Genomic DNA, 14637 nt, shown 5'->3' on the forward strand with positions numbered 1-14637 from the left:
TGCAGAAAGGAGCTCTCAGGGTGTGGCCCCAGAGAAGAGCTGAAGCCCAGGCAGGGCTCACTGTAACTTAAAAGACTGTGACAACAATTTCAAGTCCAAGATACATCCTTTCTCCTGGGGTCACTACTAGTCAGAAGTCCTAATTGTTAAGATTCTACCCTCCTCCACCATGTGAGGACCATGGTGACCTCCCATAGCCCCTTACCCAGAGGGTGCGGCTGTGCACCTTGGCATAACCTGCCAGGAAAGGAAACCACCTGCTTCAGGACAGCCTGTGCTCACTCAGTCCTGCAAGGTGTCTGGCCACCTGTACACACTGAAGCAGACAGTACAAGCGATGCTGACCGTGGAACCACTGTGAAGGGCAGATATTCCCCAGTCCTCAAGACTGTTCTGTGGAGGAACCCTTGGCCAGAGCTAGCCTCTACCAGGCAGGGAGGGCATCTGACGGGAGCACAGACATGATTATTCTGGGTGACAGACTGTGGTGACATAGGCACCAGAGGCTGGCAAGCCCCTGTGGCAGATATTGAGGTCATTCAAAACCTCACTTTCAGGGCTAGAAGGGACTGAGTATCCTGGAAATGCTTATGGCTTCAGGGCCTTACCACATCCCTGCCCCAGAGGGCCACCCCCCCATGAGCTCAGTTAATGTGTACTCAGTCTCCAGAGTTTCAGATTTTATTTTAAAACAATAGTAAACAATTTCATTTATTTTCTTAAACCACCTCACACTTGGCTTGTCTCAGGCAAAAAGTAAAAAATAAAAATCCTAGGGAAAGAAGAGGAAACATGACTGACCTACCTCCCTAGAAACCAGCCCTGGCCCTGGCATCTCGAGGGGCTTGGACACAGCCTTTAACAAACACGAAAGGAAAGCACCAAAAACTTGTGCTTCAGCAGCAGGTTAGGAACCTCCACAAAGAAAAGGGGGGAGGGGGTGTCAAACACAGTCCCCAGGGGCTGCTTCAGTTCTGGAAGCATCTCCACAACTGTGGCAGGGCAACTCAGAGAGAGGCCCGAAGAGGGACCCCTTGCAGCTGGACAGGTGGGGATCAGAGAGCCCACACCCAGGCAGCCTCCAGGGTCAACCCACACAGGTTTCTAGCCTCCAGGGCAGGCCAGAAGGACAGGGAGAAATCCAGAGCACACGGGGCAGCTGATGGGGGAGGGTGTCAGCACAGCCACACTGCCAGAATCCTAGCTCCTGGTTCCTGCTTTGTTCAAGTGGGAATGAAGACAGATGCTACTGGATGGCCAGACAAAAGGAGCTGTAAACGCTTGGGTGTGCTTACCCATATGTGCAGGCTCTTTTGTCGGGAAGGGATTACTGTCTTGGGGATAGAGGACCAGAGAAAGCCCTTGTGATGTTGGGTTGATATAGGGAAGAACACAATGATAGCAGCCGACAGATGGGTGCTCACTCTGGGCCCTGCTCCCAGACAAGGAAACACTGACAAGGTTCTGGAATGGCAATGGTGGCAGGGAGAGCAGGGGATGCTCACTCATGGGCTCCAGGCCCCAGGGCTCCACTCAGGTCCAACAGGAGGCAGGCTGTCCAACCTGTGGCTCAGGGCACAGCCTGGGAGCTGACCTGGGCCCCTCTGTACACAGGGCAGCCACCGCAGAGCAGCCTCTTCAGCCCAGACTCCATAATCCCAAAAAATAAATAGTGTGCACTCGCCACCTGGAGTTCCTGGTCTCAAGACCAGAGGACCGAGCCCCCATGCTCTATCCAACCCAGGGCCCATGCCAAGAGCACTTTCCACCCAGTCAGGAGCGGACAGCAGCAGAACCAGGGTCTCTGGCCATGTGACCCACAGGGAGCAGGCCCTCCCAGGGTCCTCGCTGAGGGCCTGACTCAGCCCTTTGGTCCACCATGTCCATTAAAATTAAAGTAAGAAAGAAAAAGGCTCCACTTGGTGACTTGGGTCTGTAGAGGTCTCTGCTTCACCCCTCCGTCCATCATCATGTCCATCCATCATGCAAGGCATGGTACAGGCCAGATTCGGAGGCTTGACCCAGCAACACCCACCAGTCACTGCAATTTTGTTCCCAGCTTGCGTTGTCTGTTCCTGCAAAATGGGACTGGCTTAGATGTGGGGATGCCTGGTATTGAGTGGCAGGCCCCACAGCTATTCTCCCTCCCTGCTCAGTCTCAACGAGACAGGTCAATGCCCAACCATACCCACCCTGGCCAGGGCCAGGGCAATCAGAGCTCCTGCCATGGGCTGGAACCTGAAAAGGGCCAGCATTAGGCTGGGCTGTATCATGATGGCCCAGGTTTGGAACTCAGGAATTGAATAAGGGGATGGCAAGATAGGGCTGGGTCAAGACGAGAAAGGTCAGTGATACTTGTCTGGGTCTGTCTATTTGTGGGGAGTTCTGCTGCTACCCCCAAAGCAGCTACAAAAAGGTGGTATGCTCTTCTGGAGGTAGGTATGCAAGCAGAGGAAGGTATACTCAAGGGGGCTGCCTGGGAGGAAGCATCTACTTGGAGGGACACAGGAAGAATCACCGCTGTGCTCTGGAGGGGGCTAGCTGAGGCTCAGACATAACAGTGCTCAGGTAAGGTACCTGCACAATTAGAAAGTTAACTGTGGCCCCAGCCCTTCCATCCTCACAGATCCCTGCTGCTTTGACCACCAGAAGGGTGGGAACATGGCTGTCTCACTGTGCTCAGCCCCTGCACAAAGCCTGACACGGAGCAGGTGCCAGGGAGAGCAGAGGATGAAGGCAGGTGGCAGCTGGCAGGAAAGCAGGGCTGAGCAGGGCTGAGCAGGGCTGGCTACTCTGGAGCCAGGTGGGGAGCTGAGCCTGAGGCATCTGGGGCCTTTCTGTCACTAATGGGATTGCCCTGCCCTAACCCTCAAATCCCCTTTCCTCATGGATCCCAGGCTTTGCCCTCAAGCTCATTAGGATAATGCGGACCTTGATGTCCTAACACTTCTCCTAGCTGCCAGACACCCACACTGTCCACACTGCCCAGTGGCATCCTCTGGAGCCTGACCTGCCTCAGCTCTGCTCAGAGTTTAGGGAGCGGCTGGCCTCCACCTTTGAAGAACTCCACCCCAGACTGGGGAAGAGTTAAGTAGAAGAGTGTGAGTCAGGAGACACCGAAGTCCAGCTTTGCCCTGACTTGTGCTCAGCTTCGAGATGGCCCAGTGTACCCCAGCCTACCAGCTAACAGAACTGAAGAGTTCTAGGACAGCCACACTCGTGTGCCCTGAAAACCCGAGGCCCAGCTCTGTGTCTGTGCTGGGGAGGATGAATGCTCACATTGGGCCAGCGTAACCAGCTCCCCACCCACTCACAGACAGAGCCCAGGCAAGTGGCTCCCTCCTCTCTGGGCCTCACTTTTTCCATTTGAAAACACTGGTGCATAGAGAAATTCTGGGTCAGAATGGAAGCAAGTATCTAGCTTTGGAGGAACCTTCCAAATGGAGGACAGTGTAGAGTGACTGCTGTCCCATGAACTCACCTGGCTTCTGCCCTGGTTACTGTGTACTCAAACCAGAGCACATTGGGAATGAGGCTCGTGTCCCGGATGAGTAAAAACTCGGAGATGGGCCTGGAGAGACAGATACCCAAAAACCAGGGCCATGGTGAGGGCATGAGCCTACCACCAAGCCAGATATCCCAACAGTTCCTGGAGCCCTCCAGCCTCCTCCACTGCTCCATGAGACTCTTGCTGCCTCCTGAGTCTCTAAGTGCAGAAGCAAGGACAGATGATGGCACTCTGGCTGCTAAGCCTGCGAGGCCCAGAAGCCCCTGGGGGAGGCAACAGCAGGAGAGTGGGTGTTACAGCCTCATGCCACCAGAGGTCCAGGCACTGGGCCATCCCGGACACCAGGCTCTCCAAAGATGGTCACACCTGCAGGAGGGGCAGGGACAAGGTGCTGGGAAGGGATGGGGAATTGGTTACCAGGCTGCTATCCTGGGGAACAGTGGGGTGAGGACTTCTTGGGTGAAGATGAACCAAGCGATGGCCATGAGGCTTCCAGCAATACCCCCATAGAGTACCTGGCTCCAGGTGTGGTACAGCAGGTAGACCCTGCGATAAAGCCAGAGGGAAATTCATGAGAACCAACCAGGGATGGGCTTGCACGATAGCCCTGCCCAAGGGCCAGTTCCTCGGCCCCTGGGTGTGCAGATGTGAAGACTCAAATGGAAGAGGCACTTTCAGAATTGCAGCAGGGACGCAGGAGCAGCCCATGCATCTCCAGATCTGCCTCCTTCCTGGTCAGTGCTTAAACTGGAGCCTGTCTTCAAGGGTGCATCCCTCCTACCCCCGCCCCACCAGGAAGCTGGGGACAAATGGCTAATACAAGAAGCTGCTGTTGCAGCTTACCCTGCTGTTAGACAGGGCAGCTGGAGCCTCTGGGCCCAGGGGTCACAGAGACTATTCAAAAGAGACCAAGAACCTAGCAGGACCCCAGTGGGCAGGCTGCAGGATGGGGCTCCTTCCTTCATACCTGCTATAAGAGACGAGAAAGGCTGCAGTGAGGAGCCCCAGGGAGAGCAGGTGCCTCCACAGCAAGTCCAAGAACCTGGCGTTATTTGTCTGGTGCATTCTGGAAAAAGAGGTACATCAGATAGTCTCAGCCCACAGCCTGAACAAGGGCCTCCCAACGGCCCCCGAGCAGGGGTGGGAGTGGGGCAAGAAGCTCACCTTAAATACAGGAACAGGAAGGAATAGACAGAGAAGAACCACATAAACTGGGAGTGGCTGGAGGGCATCCCGTACTTAGTGCCCACTGCCGTGTGTGGGCCTGGGGGAGAAGAAAAGAACAGGGCATCATGGGAGGACATGGGCTTCCTCATAATGTCCAACATGAAGCCCTGGGTCCTTGAACTCCCAGCCCTACCTCCACAGGGCCGAGGCTCCTGGATGACGTGTTTGATCAGCCAGTTGACACCTTCATTGAGTCCCAGGCCCCCGAGGAATGAAATCTGCTGGGAAAAATGGGCACTCAGTTGGGCCTCTGCATACCTTCTGGCTGCCACCCAATCCCCATGATCATGGCCTCTGATTGGACAGCTCAAACCATGAGTAAACAACTAGGAGACCCTATAACCTTGCAGACCAAAAGAGGGTTCTGGGCAAAAAGACTGAAAGAGGGTGGGGCCGGAACTCACCGTGTGTAGCTCCCGCTTGAATATGATGAGGGTCAAAAAACCAACAATAACAAAGATAGGGCTGAGGCTCAGGTAGGCAAGGATGTGGCCAAAGAGATCACCTGTAGGGACAGAGGAACAGGATGAGACAGGGCATGGGTATCAGAAGAGGGGTCAGTTCTCTGAAAGTCAGCAGGGCCTAACAAAAGAGGCGGTCCCAGAGTGCAGGGCCACAGCCATGGACCCTGGTTGATGGAAGGGGTGCATCACCAACCAGGAAAGACCACACGCCATGAGTTTTGAGAAGGTGCCTCTTTGCCCCCATCTTACAGAAGGAACTAAGTCTCAGCATGGCTATGTGCCTTGCTCAAGCAGCATAACCTGAGAGAGGTGGAACCTGGATGAACCCCAGTCTCTGGCCTGGTCTAGAGACCATACACATCGCTCTGTCAGAGGGGGAGTCTGAACCCCAAGGTGCAACATGCTGCACATGTCTGGGCTGCAGGTGGGGCTGGGTCTTCTGGAGAAGTCTGTGCTCTTCCAGACACCAGATACAGAGAGAGGCACTCAGGAGACTCCAGTAGAGCCAGCTCAAAGTGGCCACCCACAAAGTCAACAGATTCTCAGAGCCTTGCCGCAGTAAGACATTGGTTTTTCCACTCCCGCTAAAGACTGGATGGACCAGGTGAGGACCACTGGACTCTCTGAGGGTCAGAGGCTGATGCTAAGAGTACAGTCATGGTCCCTTGCTCACAGGCAAGGCTCCAAAGGCCACTCACCATGGAGACAAAGTGGCTAATTAAGGAACCATCGTTCACTTCCTTAGCAGCCTGAGCTGCTTGCAGGAACTCAGGTAAGGACTTTACCTCCCTAGACCACCACAGTCTCTCCTGTGTGTGTGTGGGGGGGGGGCATCTTCCCCACAGCTAAGAAGAAGCGGTGTAAAAATGCCTAGCATGGTCTCTGTCACACAGGGCACTCCCACAGTGGGGCTCACAGGGGCTGGGGGTACCCAGTATGGGAAATGGCACATAGCAGAAGACTGGCCTTATACAAGCAGGCAGGTTCCCACAGAGGGCAGAGAGAAGATTCCAGGCCTTAAGAGATAGATGCACATATTCCTTACCTGACTTAAGTTGGCCAGTAACCCAAGTTCAAAGGCTCATGTTGCATGGTCCCACTAGGGAATACTGAGTGAGTACCCACCCTTCTCTGAGCCCATGTCTCCCCAGGCCTGAGGTTCTGACACAACTCAAATGGTAATGGCTGGGCCATGAGAACAGGGCATGACAAGGGCCCCTGAACCTCTGACCAAATCCTCAGGTTGCCTTACAGCAAGCAAGACCTTCAGGCTCCCTGTACCCACTGCTAGGGACCCTGGCCACCCTTCCCCTGTCCTCGGGAAGTGTTTTCTTAGGCCCCACCTACCGGGCTCTGCACAGTCCTGGCCCTGCACAGTCCTGGCTCTGCACAGTCCTGGCCCACTTCCCCCCAGCCTCTGCTCCAGTTGCAGGATGGAACTCCAGGTCCCCAAGCACACTGTGCTGTCCTACTTCTGCACCCATGCACACGTGGGCTCCTCCACCTGGGCTGCGGCCTAGGGGAATGCAACAAACCAAGCGAAGACCCAGCACAGCCCCAGACCGCACAAAGCCCTCAGCCTGAGGCAGGCCTGCGACTGGGCCAAGGCTCATGAGCCACTAGTTAGATCGGTAGCTGGGGGTGGGTGCCTCTCTCTGCACACTTACACTTCAGGTCTCATGAGGGTAGTGACCATATCTCTGCACCCCACTATCCTCTGAGTGGAGCAATGTATGACACCCCACAGGGATCAGACACCACGTTAAACAGGTAAAGGGAGAGTGTTCAGTATATAGAGGGGTGGGTATGTAGAGCAGGGGTTCCCAGGGGTGCAGAGGGCTGGACTTCACCAGATGCGCCAGGCTCCACCATGGGCATCACACAAGGCCTGCACATGTCATGGTGTTCCCAGTGGCAGCTGCCTTCTCATCTGTGAGGTCTCGAGCCCTCCAAGAATCTTCTCTGAAGCCAGGGAGGGAAAGTCAGGAAGGTGTGGAGGCCTCAACCAAGTCTCTCCCCTTCTCCAGGCCTGGTTTCCCTCCTCTGGAGCAGAGACTTTGCACAGAGCAAGAGTGCAAGGCCTTCGCCATTCCAAACCCAGAGCCGGCTCAAGGCCTAGCCCTTGGGAGATGCGAGGCGATGCAGAATGAATGAATGCGTGGATGGATGGATGGTGAACAGGCCTGACCCTGGGTGGAACTGCCACACCTTAAGTATAGACAGCACACCCAGAGCCAAAGTTCTCCCTGCCTGTGGCCCTGTGCTCTCCCTTCCCCGAGTCAGAGGTCAGCAAGAGGCCCTCAGCTGCTTAGCAACCAACATCTACCCAGGGAGGGTGCTACCAAGCTAGATAGCAACTACAGGTAATTTACTGAGTGCTCGCCACAGCGAACAAGCTAGGCCCTGTGCCAGCACCTCTCAGGTCTGTGTTCATTGAGGCACACGGAATTACAGAAAGGAGACACTGTTCTTGAGCCACTTAGAAGATGAGGTGACGGGAGTGGTGGCGCCTCCGCCCCCCGAGGGAAACGTCTCAGCCAAGGCCTAAGCTCCGTACCACTCTGTACGGAGCCGGAACTTCAGAACCGTGGCTAATGGACCTTCCCACCAGAGAGGCGGGCACTCCCAGAGGCGTGTCGGATGGAAGCTCAGACAAGTCAAGCTCCGGGGGCTCTGTGGCCCCTGGGTGGCTAGCCTCTGCCCCGCTGCTCAGGGCGTGGCGCCAAAAACCCTTCCAAACCTGGCCTAGTTTTGTAGGCTCCCTGAAACAGCGAGCTTGCTCCAGCAAGCAGCCCTCAGCACAGTGAAGGAAACTGGCAACTCCCTGCACGCCCGAGCAGGAGTGCGGCCTCTCTGGCTCAGGAGAGGGCGGGGCACAAGGGACAAGGTCCAGGACCAGATCCTTGCCCGCCCCACCCAGACCTCTGGCCCAGGACAGTCCACTAGCACCCCGGGACCCCGGAGAGCGACTTGGCCGCGCAGCCGCAGAGTGCACAAGCCAGGCGCTCACAATTTCGCCCAGCTCATCGCCGTTTCACTGCGCCTGCGCGGCGCGCGCGCCGGCCGAACCCCTCCATGGCTCGCTGTTTGACAGTTCCCATCGCGGTCCTCCTGCGCCCCCAGGCCGGCCCACGCGGCCCAGAGCGCCCCGGGCTGGGGTGCCGGCTCCCGGAGATCGTCCTCCGGCCCGGGGCCGCTTCTTACCTGCAGGGTATTCGACGTGGGTGAGGGTCACCGGCAGCCATGAAGCGGGGAGCGAGCACTGTCCGTCCGCTGCCATCTTACCCGGAGACCGGGCTTGGCTGAGCAACCAATGGGGAGCAAGGGGGGCGGTGGTCCTGACCTATCACGCCGGGGAGGCGCCACGCACCCAATCCGAGGCCGATTGCAGGTAGTGGCGCAGCCATTCAGGGTGCAGGCCGTGAGGCTGGGCCGCGCGGCGAATCAGAGAGCGGGGACCCTCGCAGCTTTGCCAGTGTCCAATCCTGGGCTAGCGCAGGTAGTTATCTAGCCAATCAGGAGAACGGAGGGCTCCATCGCAGGACAGAGTGCAGAACAGCCAATCAAAAGGTAAGCCTGGGTCGGAGTGTGCACAGGACTAGCCAATCAGGCGTTATCTCGGGGGGCGTGTTGTGCTTTGGTGGGAGCTTTGGTTCTGCTGGCACCTGCTCCCAGAGTAAAGGCTTCGCGCAACCCTGATCCCGGTGGAAAGGGAGCCTCAGCACAACCGAGTCTGAATCGACCCATTTTGAAAACCAAAGTGAGTGTGTCACTGTGAAGCCCAGGCTTCTCTTAGCATTGTTTTGCCTCACTGTTCCAGCCCATAAACGTAAATTGAGGCAAAAGACCTAGAACTAAATTTTTCTGCCTTTAACTGACATACAGGAGGCACAGGTATGCAAAGGAGCCTTTTTGTTAACTCCTGGGACGGAGCACATACGAGGCGTCTTAACTGGTTCCATCAATTACGCTATGTAGTAAGTAAGGCCACTTGGGAATATTTTTAGTAAGTCCAGATGTTCCATGTACCCGTCTCTATTTTTCCAAAACATTCTTGAGGAAGCAGCCACACCTCCCACCCACAGTCTAGGCCAGTTATTCTGTCTCCAAGCCTTTACCTATGCTGTTCCTCTGCTTGGGGTGGGCACACACACTCCTGCCCCATTTCCTGGCTCAGTCTGGTTTATCAGTTCATACTTACAGGTTCCCAAGGTTAAGAGAAGCCAGAAGATCTCTGTGAATTCGAGACCACTGTGGGCTGCCTCAAAAAACAAACAAACAAAAAAACAGAGGGGGTCTCCAGTGCTCTCCTACAGTTGAACCCGCTTTGCCTGCCTCGTCTCTGCTGCATTACAAGACACGGTAACTATTTCCTTGTCTGTCTCTGCCAGAAGACAATGGTTCCCTGACCTGAGCATCGCAGCACGTACACGTACAATAAAAAGGCAGGTTCCTGGATCTGTCTGGGGCCTGGGTCAACCCAGTAGATCTGATACAAGTGATTGTAACTCCACCTAAAAAAAAAAATAGGCAACTTACATCCAAAACCTGGCCCAACCAGACAGTCGCGTATTTGATAAATGTCATAGTACGAGTACCTGATACATGACCTAGAAAACATATTCAATGAATAAGATGGTACTTGGGAGGTGGAGTCAGAATACAGCAAAGCGGTCATTCGCTAGAGTGGTGTAGTTTGGCAGACTGCAGAAGCCAGGCCCGAGGTTAGTCTGAATAGGCTGGGGAGATCAGGAAACCCCTGCCCCCAGCTGTTTCAGCTTCCCCTCCACCTCCACAGCCCAGCCTGAACTTGTCTGGGTCACCTGCCTTTAGCGCTCTCAGGTGCTGCCATTTTTGGCCTCTGAGAGAAAGGTGTGAAGAATGGCCATGGGCTTCCTAGAATAGTTCTCTGAGACAGGGCGCTGTGCGCAGTCAGGCTGCCTAGCCCCTCCTCCACAGGCCCACAGAGGCAAAGTCCCTGACTCACAGGGAGAGCGGTCCTGAGGAAGTGACGAGTGAGGAGCTGAAGAAGTGTGGGAGTTAGGGGTGAGTTTCTGGCTGAAGAGAGCACATATCACTGTCTTGTGGCCCAGCCTGGCTGTGCAGAGGAACCAGGATGCTGGGGGAGGTGAGCTGGACCATTGAGGCGCTGAGGGCTGGCATGGTGCTGAAGATAGGGAACTCTAGATAAGTTGCTTTGCTTTTTTTTTTCTTCCTTCCTTCCTTCCTTTTTAAAGGCAGGGTCTTACTATGTAATCTTGCCTGGCCCGGAACTCGAACTCATTATGTAGATGATATGTAGGCTGATCTTGAACTCGGAGACCTGCCTGCCTCTGCCTCCCAAGTGTTGAAGCTAAAGGTGTGTGCCACTACACCCGGCCTGCTTTTACTAATATATATACATATATATATATACATATATATATGTATATATATATTTTTTTTTATTTTTTTTTTCGAGACAGGGTTTCTCTGTGGCTTTGGAGCCTGTCCTGGAACTAGCTCTGTAGACCAGGGTGGTCTCGAACTCACAGAGATCCACCTGCCTCTGCCTCCCAAGTGCTGAGATTAAAGGCATGCGCCATCATCGCCTGGCTTTTACTAATTTTTTAAAGGGTTTATTTATATATTATGTATACAGTGTATTCCTGCACACCAGAAGAGGGCACCAGATCCCACTAGAGATGTTTGTGAGCCACCATGTGGTTACTGGGAACTCAGGACCTCTGGAAGAGCAGCCAGTGAGTGCTCTTACCCTCTGAGCCATCTTTCCAGCCACCACTTTTGCTAATTCTTTATGAAAGTATGTAACTGGTTGGCTTGTCCTAAAAGTATAGTGCCTGAGAGGCAGAGGAAGGAGGATGGAATTCCAGGCCATGCTGCATAGAAAGGTCCAAAGACTTGATCTACAGAATGAAACTTTGTCTCAGAAAAGAAAGGATGGGTCAGATGGAACATCCTGTAATCCCAGGAGGCAGGAGGACTGGGAGTTCAAGGTCATTCTCAGGCCACATAGTGAGGTCTTGGGATACATGAGAAACTGCCTCAAAAATAGAAGGAAAAAAATACAAACTGAAAGCCAACTTGTGTGTGAATGTGACTTTGATGCTAGTCCTGGTGGTATACACTCACAATCTCTTCACCTGGGAAGCTAAGGCAGGAGGAGTCGGAGTGCAAAATCAGCCATATATATGAGCATATATGACATTCTTACAGAAAGTTCCCAAAACCAGATGGATATAGGTCATTGTGTTTCAGAAGCTAAAAATAATTGTGTAAGAGTCCCCCAGATAGTTTGGCAGTGGTGGTGCACACCTTTAATCCCAGCACTTGGGGGACAGCGGTAGGTGGATCTCTGGGATCTCTGTGAGTTCGAGGCTAGCCTGCTCTACAAAGCAAATTCCGGGACAGCCAAGGCTACACAGAGAAACCAAACCATGTCTCAAAAAAGATAAAAGGTTTCCCCAGAGAGGGATGGCCTGTGCAGTCACTCTGGGTGGCATTTAATGCTACACATGGCATGCTTGGGTTTGCACCTGCTGTGAGTAAAACCATGCTTTGCACGTTCGGCTTCTCCCACTGGGCACTGCCTGGGAGTTGTTCATGCTATCACCTGGCCTTGCTGTGTGCTGTCTCCGGTGTGAACTACTAGTTTACTTCCCATTTGACTCCTGGAAGACGTGTAGGACCAGGGCAGCCATCTCAAGTGTGGGCTGAGCTAAAGTTCCCATATGGGTCTAGAGAGGTCGGTAAACCCATTGGTATCTTTGGTGTGCCTGAGTGTGTTGCTGAGACACTGCAGGGTCCCCTGACATGGCAGAGGTGACAATGTTAGACCCGCTATAGATGAGGGGCTCTGCCTCCCACTTCTCCCTCTGAGAGGAGAGTTAGACCAATGGCATCTGAAATCCTTCTGATTAACCCATAAGATGCTTCTCCTGGACTGGAGAGATGACTCAATGGTTAAGAACACTGGCTTCTCTTCCAGAGGTCCTGAGTTCAGTTCCCAACAACCACATGGTGACTCACAGCCATCTATAATGAGATCTAGTGCCCTCTTCTGGTGGGCAGGCATTCATGCACTCAGAACACTGTATACATGATAAGTAAATTTAGAAAGAAAAAAAGATGCTCCTTGTTAGTCCCTTATTCCAGTCACAGCAGCCCTAAGGGACAATGCTTATTTTGCTCATTCTTATTTTATATGTATGGTGTGTGTCTATATACTGTGTGTGTCTATATATTATGTGCATGCAATGCCTGTGGAGACCAGAAGAGGGCATCAGATTTTCCCCAGAACTGTGGTTACAGATCCTTGTGAGTTGCCAGTGGATACTGGGAATCAAACCCAGGTCCTCTGGGAAAGCACCTCTCAACTACTGAACCATCCCTCCAGTTGTTTCTGTTTGTTTGTTGACTGGGTCTCATGTAGTCCGGGTTGGTCTTGAACTCACTGAACTCACGAGGGTGGCTTTGAAGTACTGAGCCTCCTCCACAGTGCTGGGATTATAGGCATGCTCCACTGTGCTTCCCTTGCCAGGCAGATCTTCATGTGTCCAGTTTAGGGATGGAAGCAGAAAGATTCAGTGCATCCTCCAGCATCTGCCACAGGCATGGGGCCACTATGTAGCAGTGTTGTTTTTATAAAAATCTCAAACCTTCAATTTTGCCAATAAGGACTTGGGAGCCAGTGGTTAGGGTGAAATCCTGCTGGCTCAGAGAGGCAGAGAAAGCACCCAGCTGACCTTCCTCTTCCACGGACATCCCAGAAAAAGGGCCTTTCTCCTACACCATCTCAAGCAAAATTCCTCAAACTGAATGTCTCTAGCCATCCTCCTGACTTCCTCTACTCCCTCTGCTTGCTCCGCCTCTAGACTTGTGGTTGACTTTATTTAATCCTGTTTACAATATTCAAACACAGAGCTCTTGGATTAAAGGTGTTTCCTAGGGCTGAGCCACACAACTAGAAACAGGTTTTCCCAGTAAACAACACAATTTTGGGGTTCACAGTGTGATCAAATATCCTGCAACAGAGCAGAGTGAGGACTGGTGCCCAGGGCTGCCTGACAGGTTCAAGACCACCCTGCCTTTTTAGAACCAAAATGCTGCCTGCCTGCCCCAGAGCCCTTTCTAAGGCCAAGAGCCAGGCATCCCTGTAGCCACAGGTCTCAGGATGGAAGCTGTCATCTCTAGCTCATCCTCTGGAGGCAGTAGCAGGGCGGTGACATTGAAATTAGAATGTACAAAGCCAGCTGAGAGCTAGCTGCCCTCAGGATTGGAGGTCATTTATTTTTGGAAATGCTTGAGCCCCTAACAGTGACAGGACATGAGCCACTCCCCAGTATAAATAAAGAATGCAGTCAGCTTGGGTGCTGTCCTGGCCCTCAAAGGAACTGATTTCCATGGAGGCTGTGGAGCCCCAAGATTGTGAAGTTAAAGACACCAGATGAGTGTGGTTGGTGCACAGGGGACAAGAGGATGGATTTCAAAGTCTGTTTGCAGCACAGAGCAAGACCCTGCCTCAGAAAACCAAACCAGGGCCTGGAGAGATGGCCCATGGTTAAGGGTGTGTACTGGTCTTTTCAGAGTTTATTCCCACATCAAACCGGTCACAACAGTCTGTAACTCCAGCTCTAGGGGCATCTGACTCTTCTTTCATCTGTGGGCACCTGATCTCTTGTGTGTGAGTCAGCACATGCACGCATGCGCGCGCGCGCGCACGCGCACACACACACACACACACTTTGCTGGATAGTTTTATGTCAACTTGACACAAGCTAAAGTCATCTGAGAGGGGAACTTTGATTAAGAAAATGCCTCCAGCCTGGACCGTGGTGGCACACACCTTTAATCCCAGCACTTAGGAGGCAGAGATAGGTGGATCTCTGTGAATCTGAGGCCAGCCTGCTCTACAGAACAAGTTCCAGGACTGCCAGATCGGTTACAAAGAGAAACTGTCTCAAAAAACGAAACTACACAACCCCCAAAAAGGCCTCCATAAGATAGGGTTGTAGGCAAACCTATTGGACATCTTTTTAATTAATGATCAATGTGGGAGGGCCCAGCTCATTGTGCCTGGTGCCATCCCTAGGCTGGTGAACTTGGGTTCTATAAGAAAGCAGGTTAAGGGCTGGAGAGATGGCTCAGAGGTTGAGAGCATTGCCTGCTCTTCCAAAGGTCCTGAGTTCAATTCCCAGCAACCACATGGTGGCTCACAACCATCTGTGATGAGGTCTGGTGCCCTCTTCTGGCCTGCAGGCAGACACACAGACAGAATGTTGTATACATAATAAATAAATAGCTGGGCGATGGTGGCGCACGCCTTTAATCCCAGCACTCGGGAGGCAGAGGCAGGTGGATCTCTGTGAGTTCGAGACCAGCCTGGCCTACAAAGCTAGTTCCAAGACAGGCTCCAAAGCCACAGAGAAATCCTGTCTC

The 14637-nt window shown here is 53.3% G+C and overlaps 1 protein-coding gene across 2 annotated transcripts; it reads right to left on the reverse strand.

Moving 5' to 3' along the window:
- Positions 1-667: 667 nt before the first annotated feature.
- Dolpp1 (dolichyldiphosphatase 1) lies at positions 668-8811 on the reverse strand. Of its 2 annotated transcripts, XM_005346129.3 has the most exons (8): positions 8404-8807; positions 5140-5240; positions 4869-4953; positions 4673-4772; positions 4476-4574; positions 3926-4054; positions 3482-3571; positions 668-2075 (listed from the first exon to the last, which is right to left on the reverse strand). In XM_005346129.3, exons 1-8 carry the CDS (start codon positions 8477-8479, stop codon positions 2039-2041), a joined length of 717 nt encoding a protein of 238 aa, XP_005346186.1. In that variant the 5' UTR covers positions 8480-8807; the 3' UTR covers positions 668-2038. The 2 variants fall into 2 exon arrangements, with proteins under 2 accessions (XP_005346186.1, XP_026634647.1); XM_026778846.1 differs by lacking the exon at positions 3482-3571 and having other exon boundaries at positions 8404-8811.
- Positions 8812-14637: the final 5826 nt, after the last annotated feature.

The sequence above is a fragment of the Microtus ochrogaster genome, chromosome 4 (assembly GCF_000317375.1).
Source record: "Microtus ochrogaster isolate Prairie Vole_2 chromosome 4, MicOch1.0, whole genome shotgun sequence".
Lineage (NCBI taxonomy): Eukaryota > Metazoa > Chordata > Mammalia > Rodentia > Cricetidae > Microtus > Microtus ochrogaster.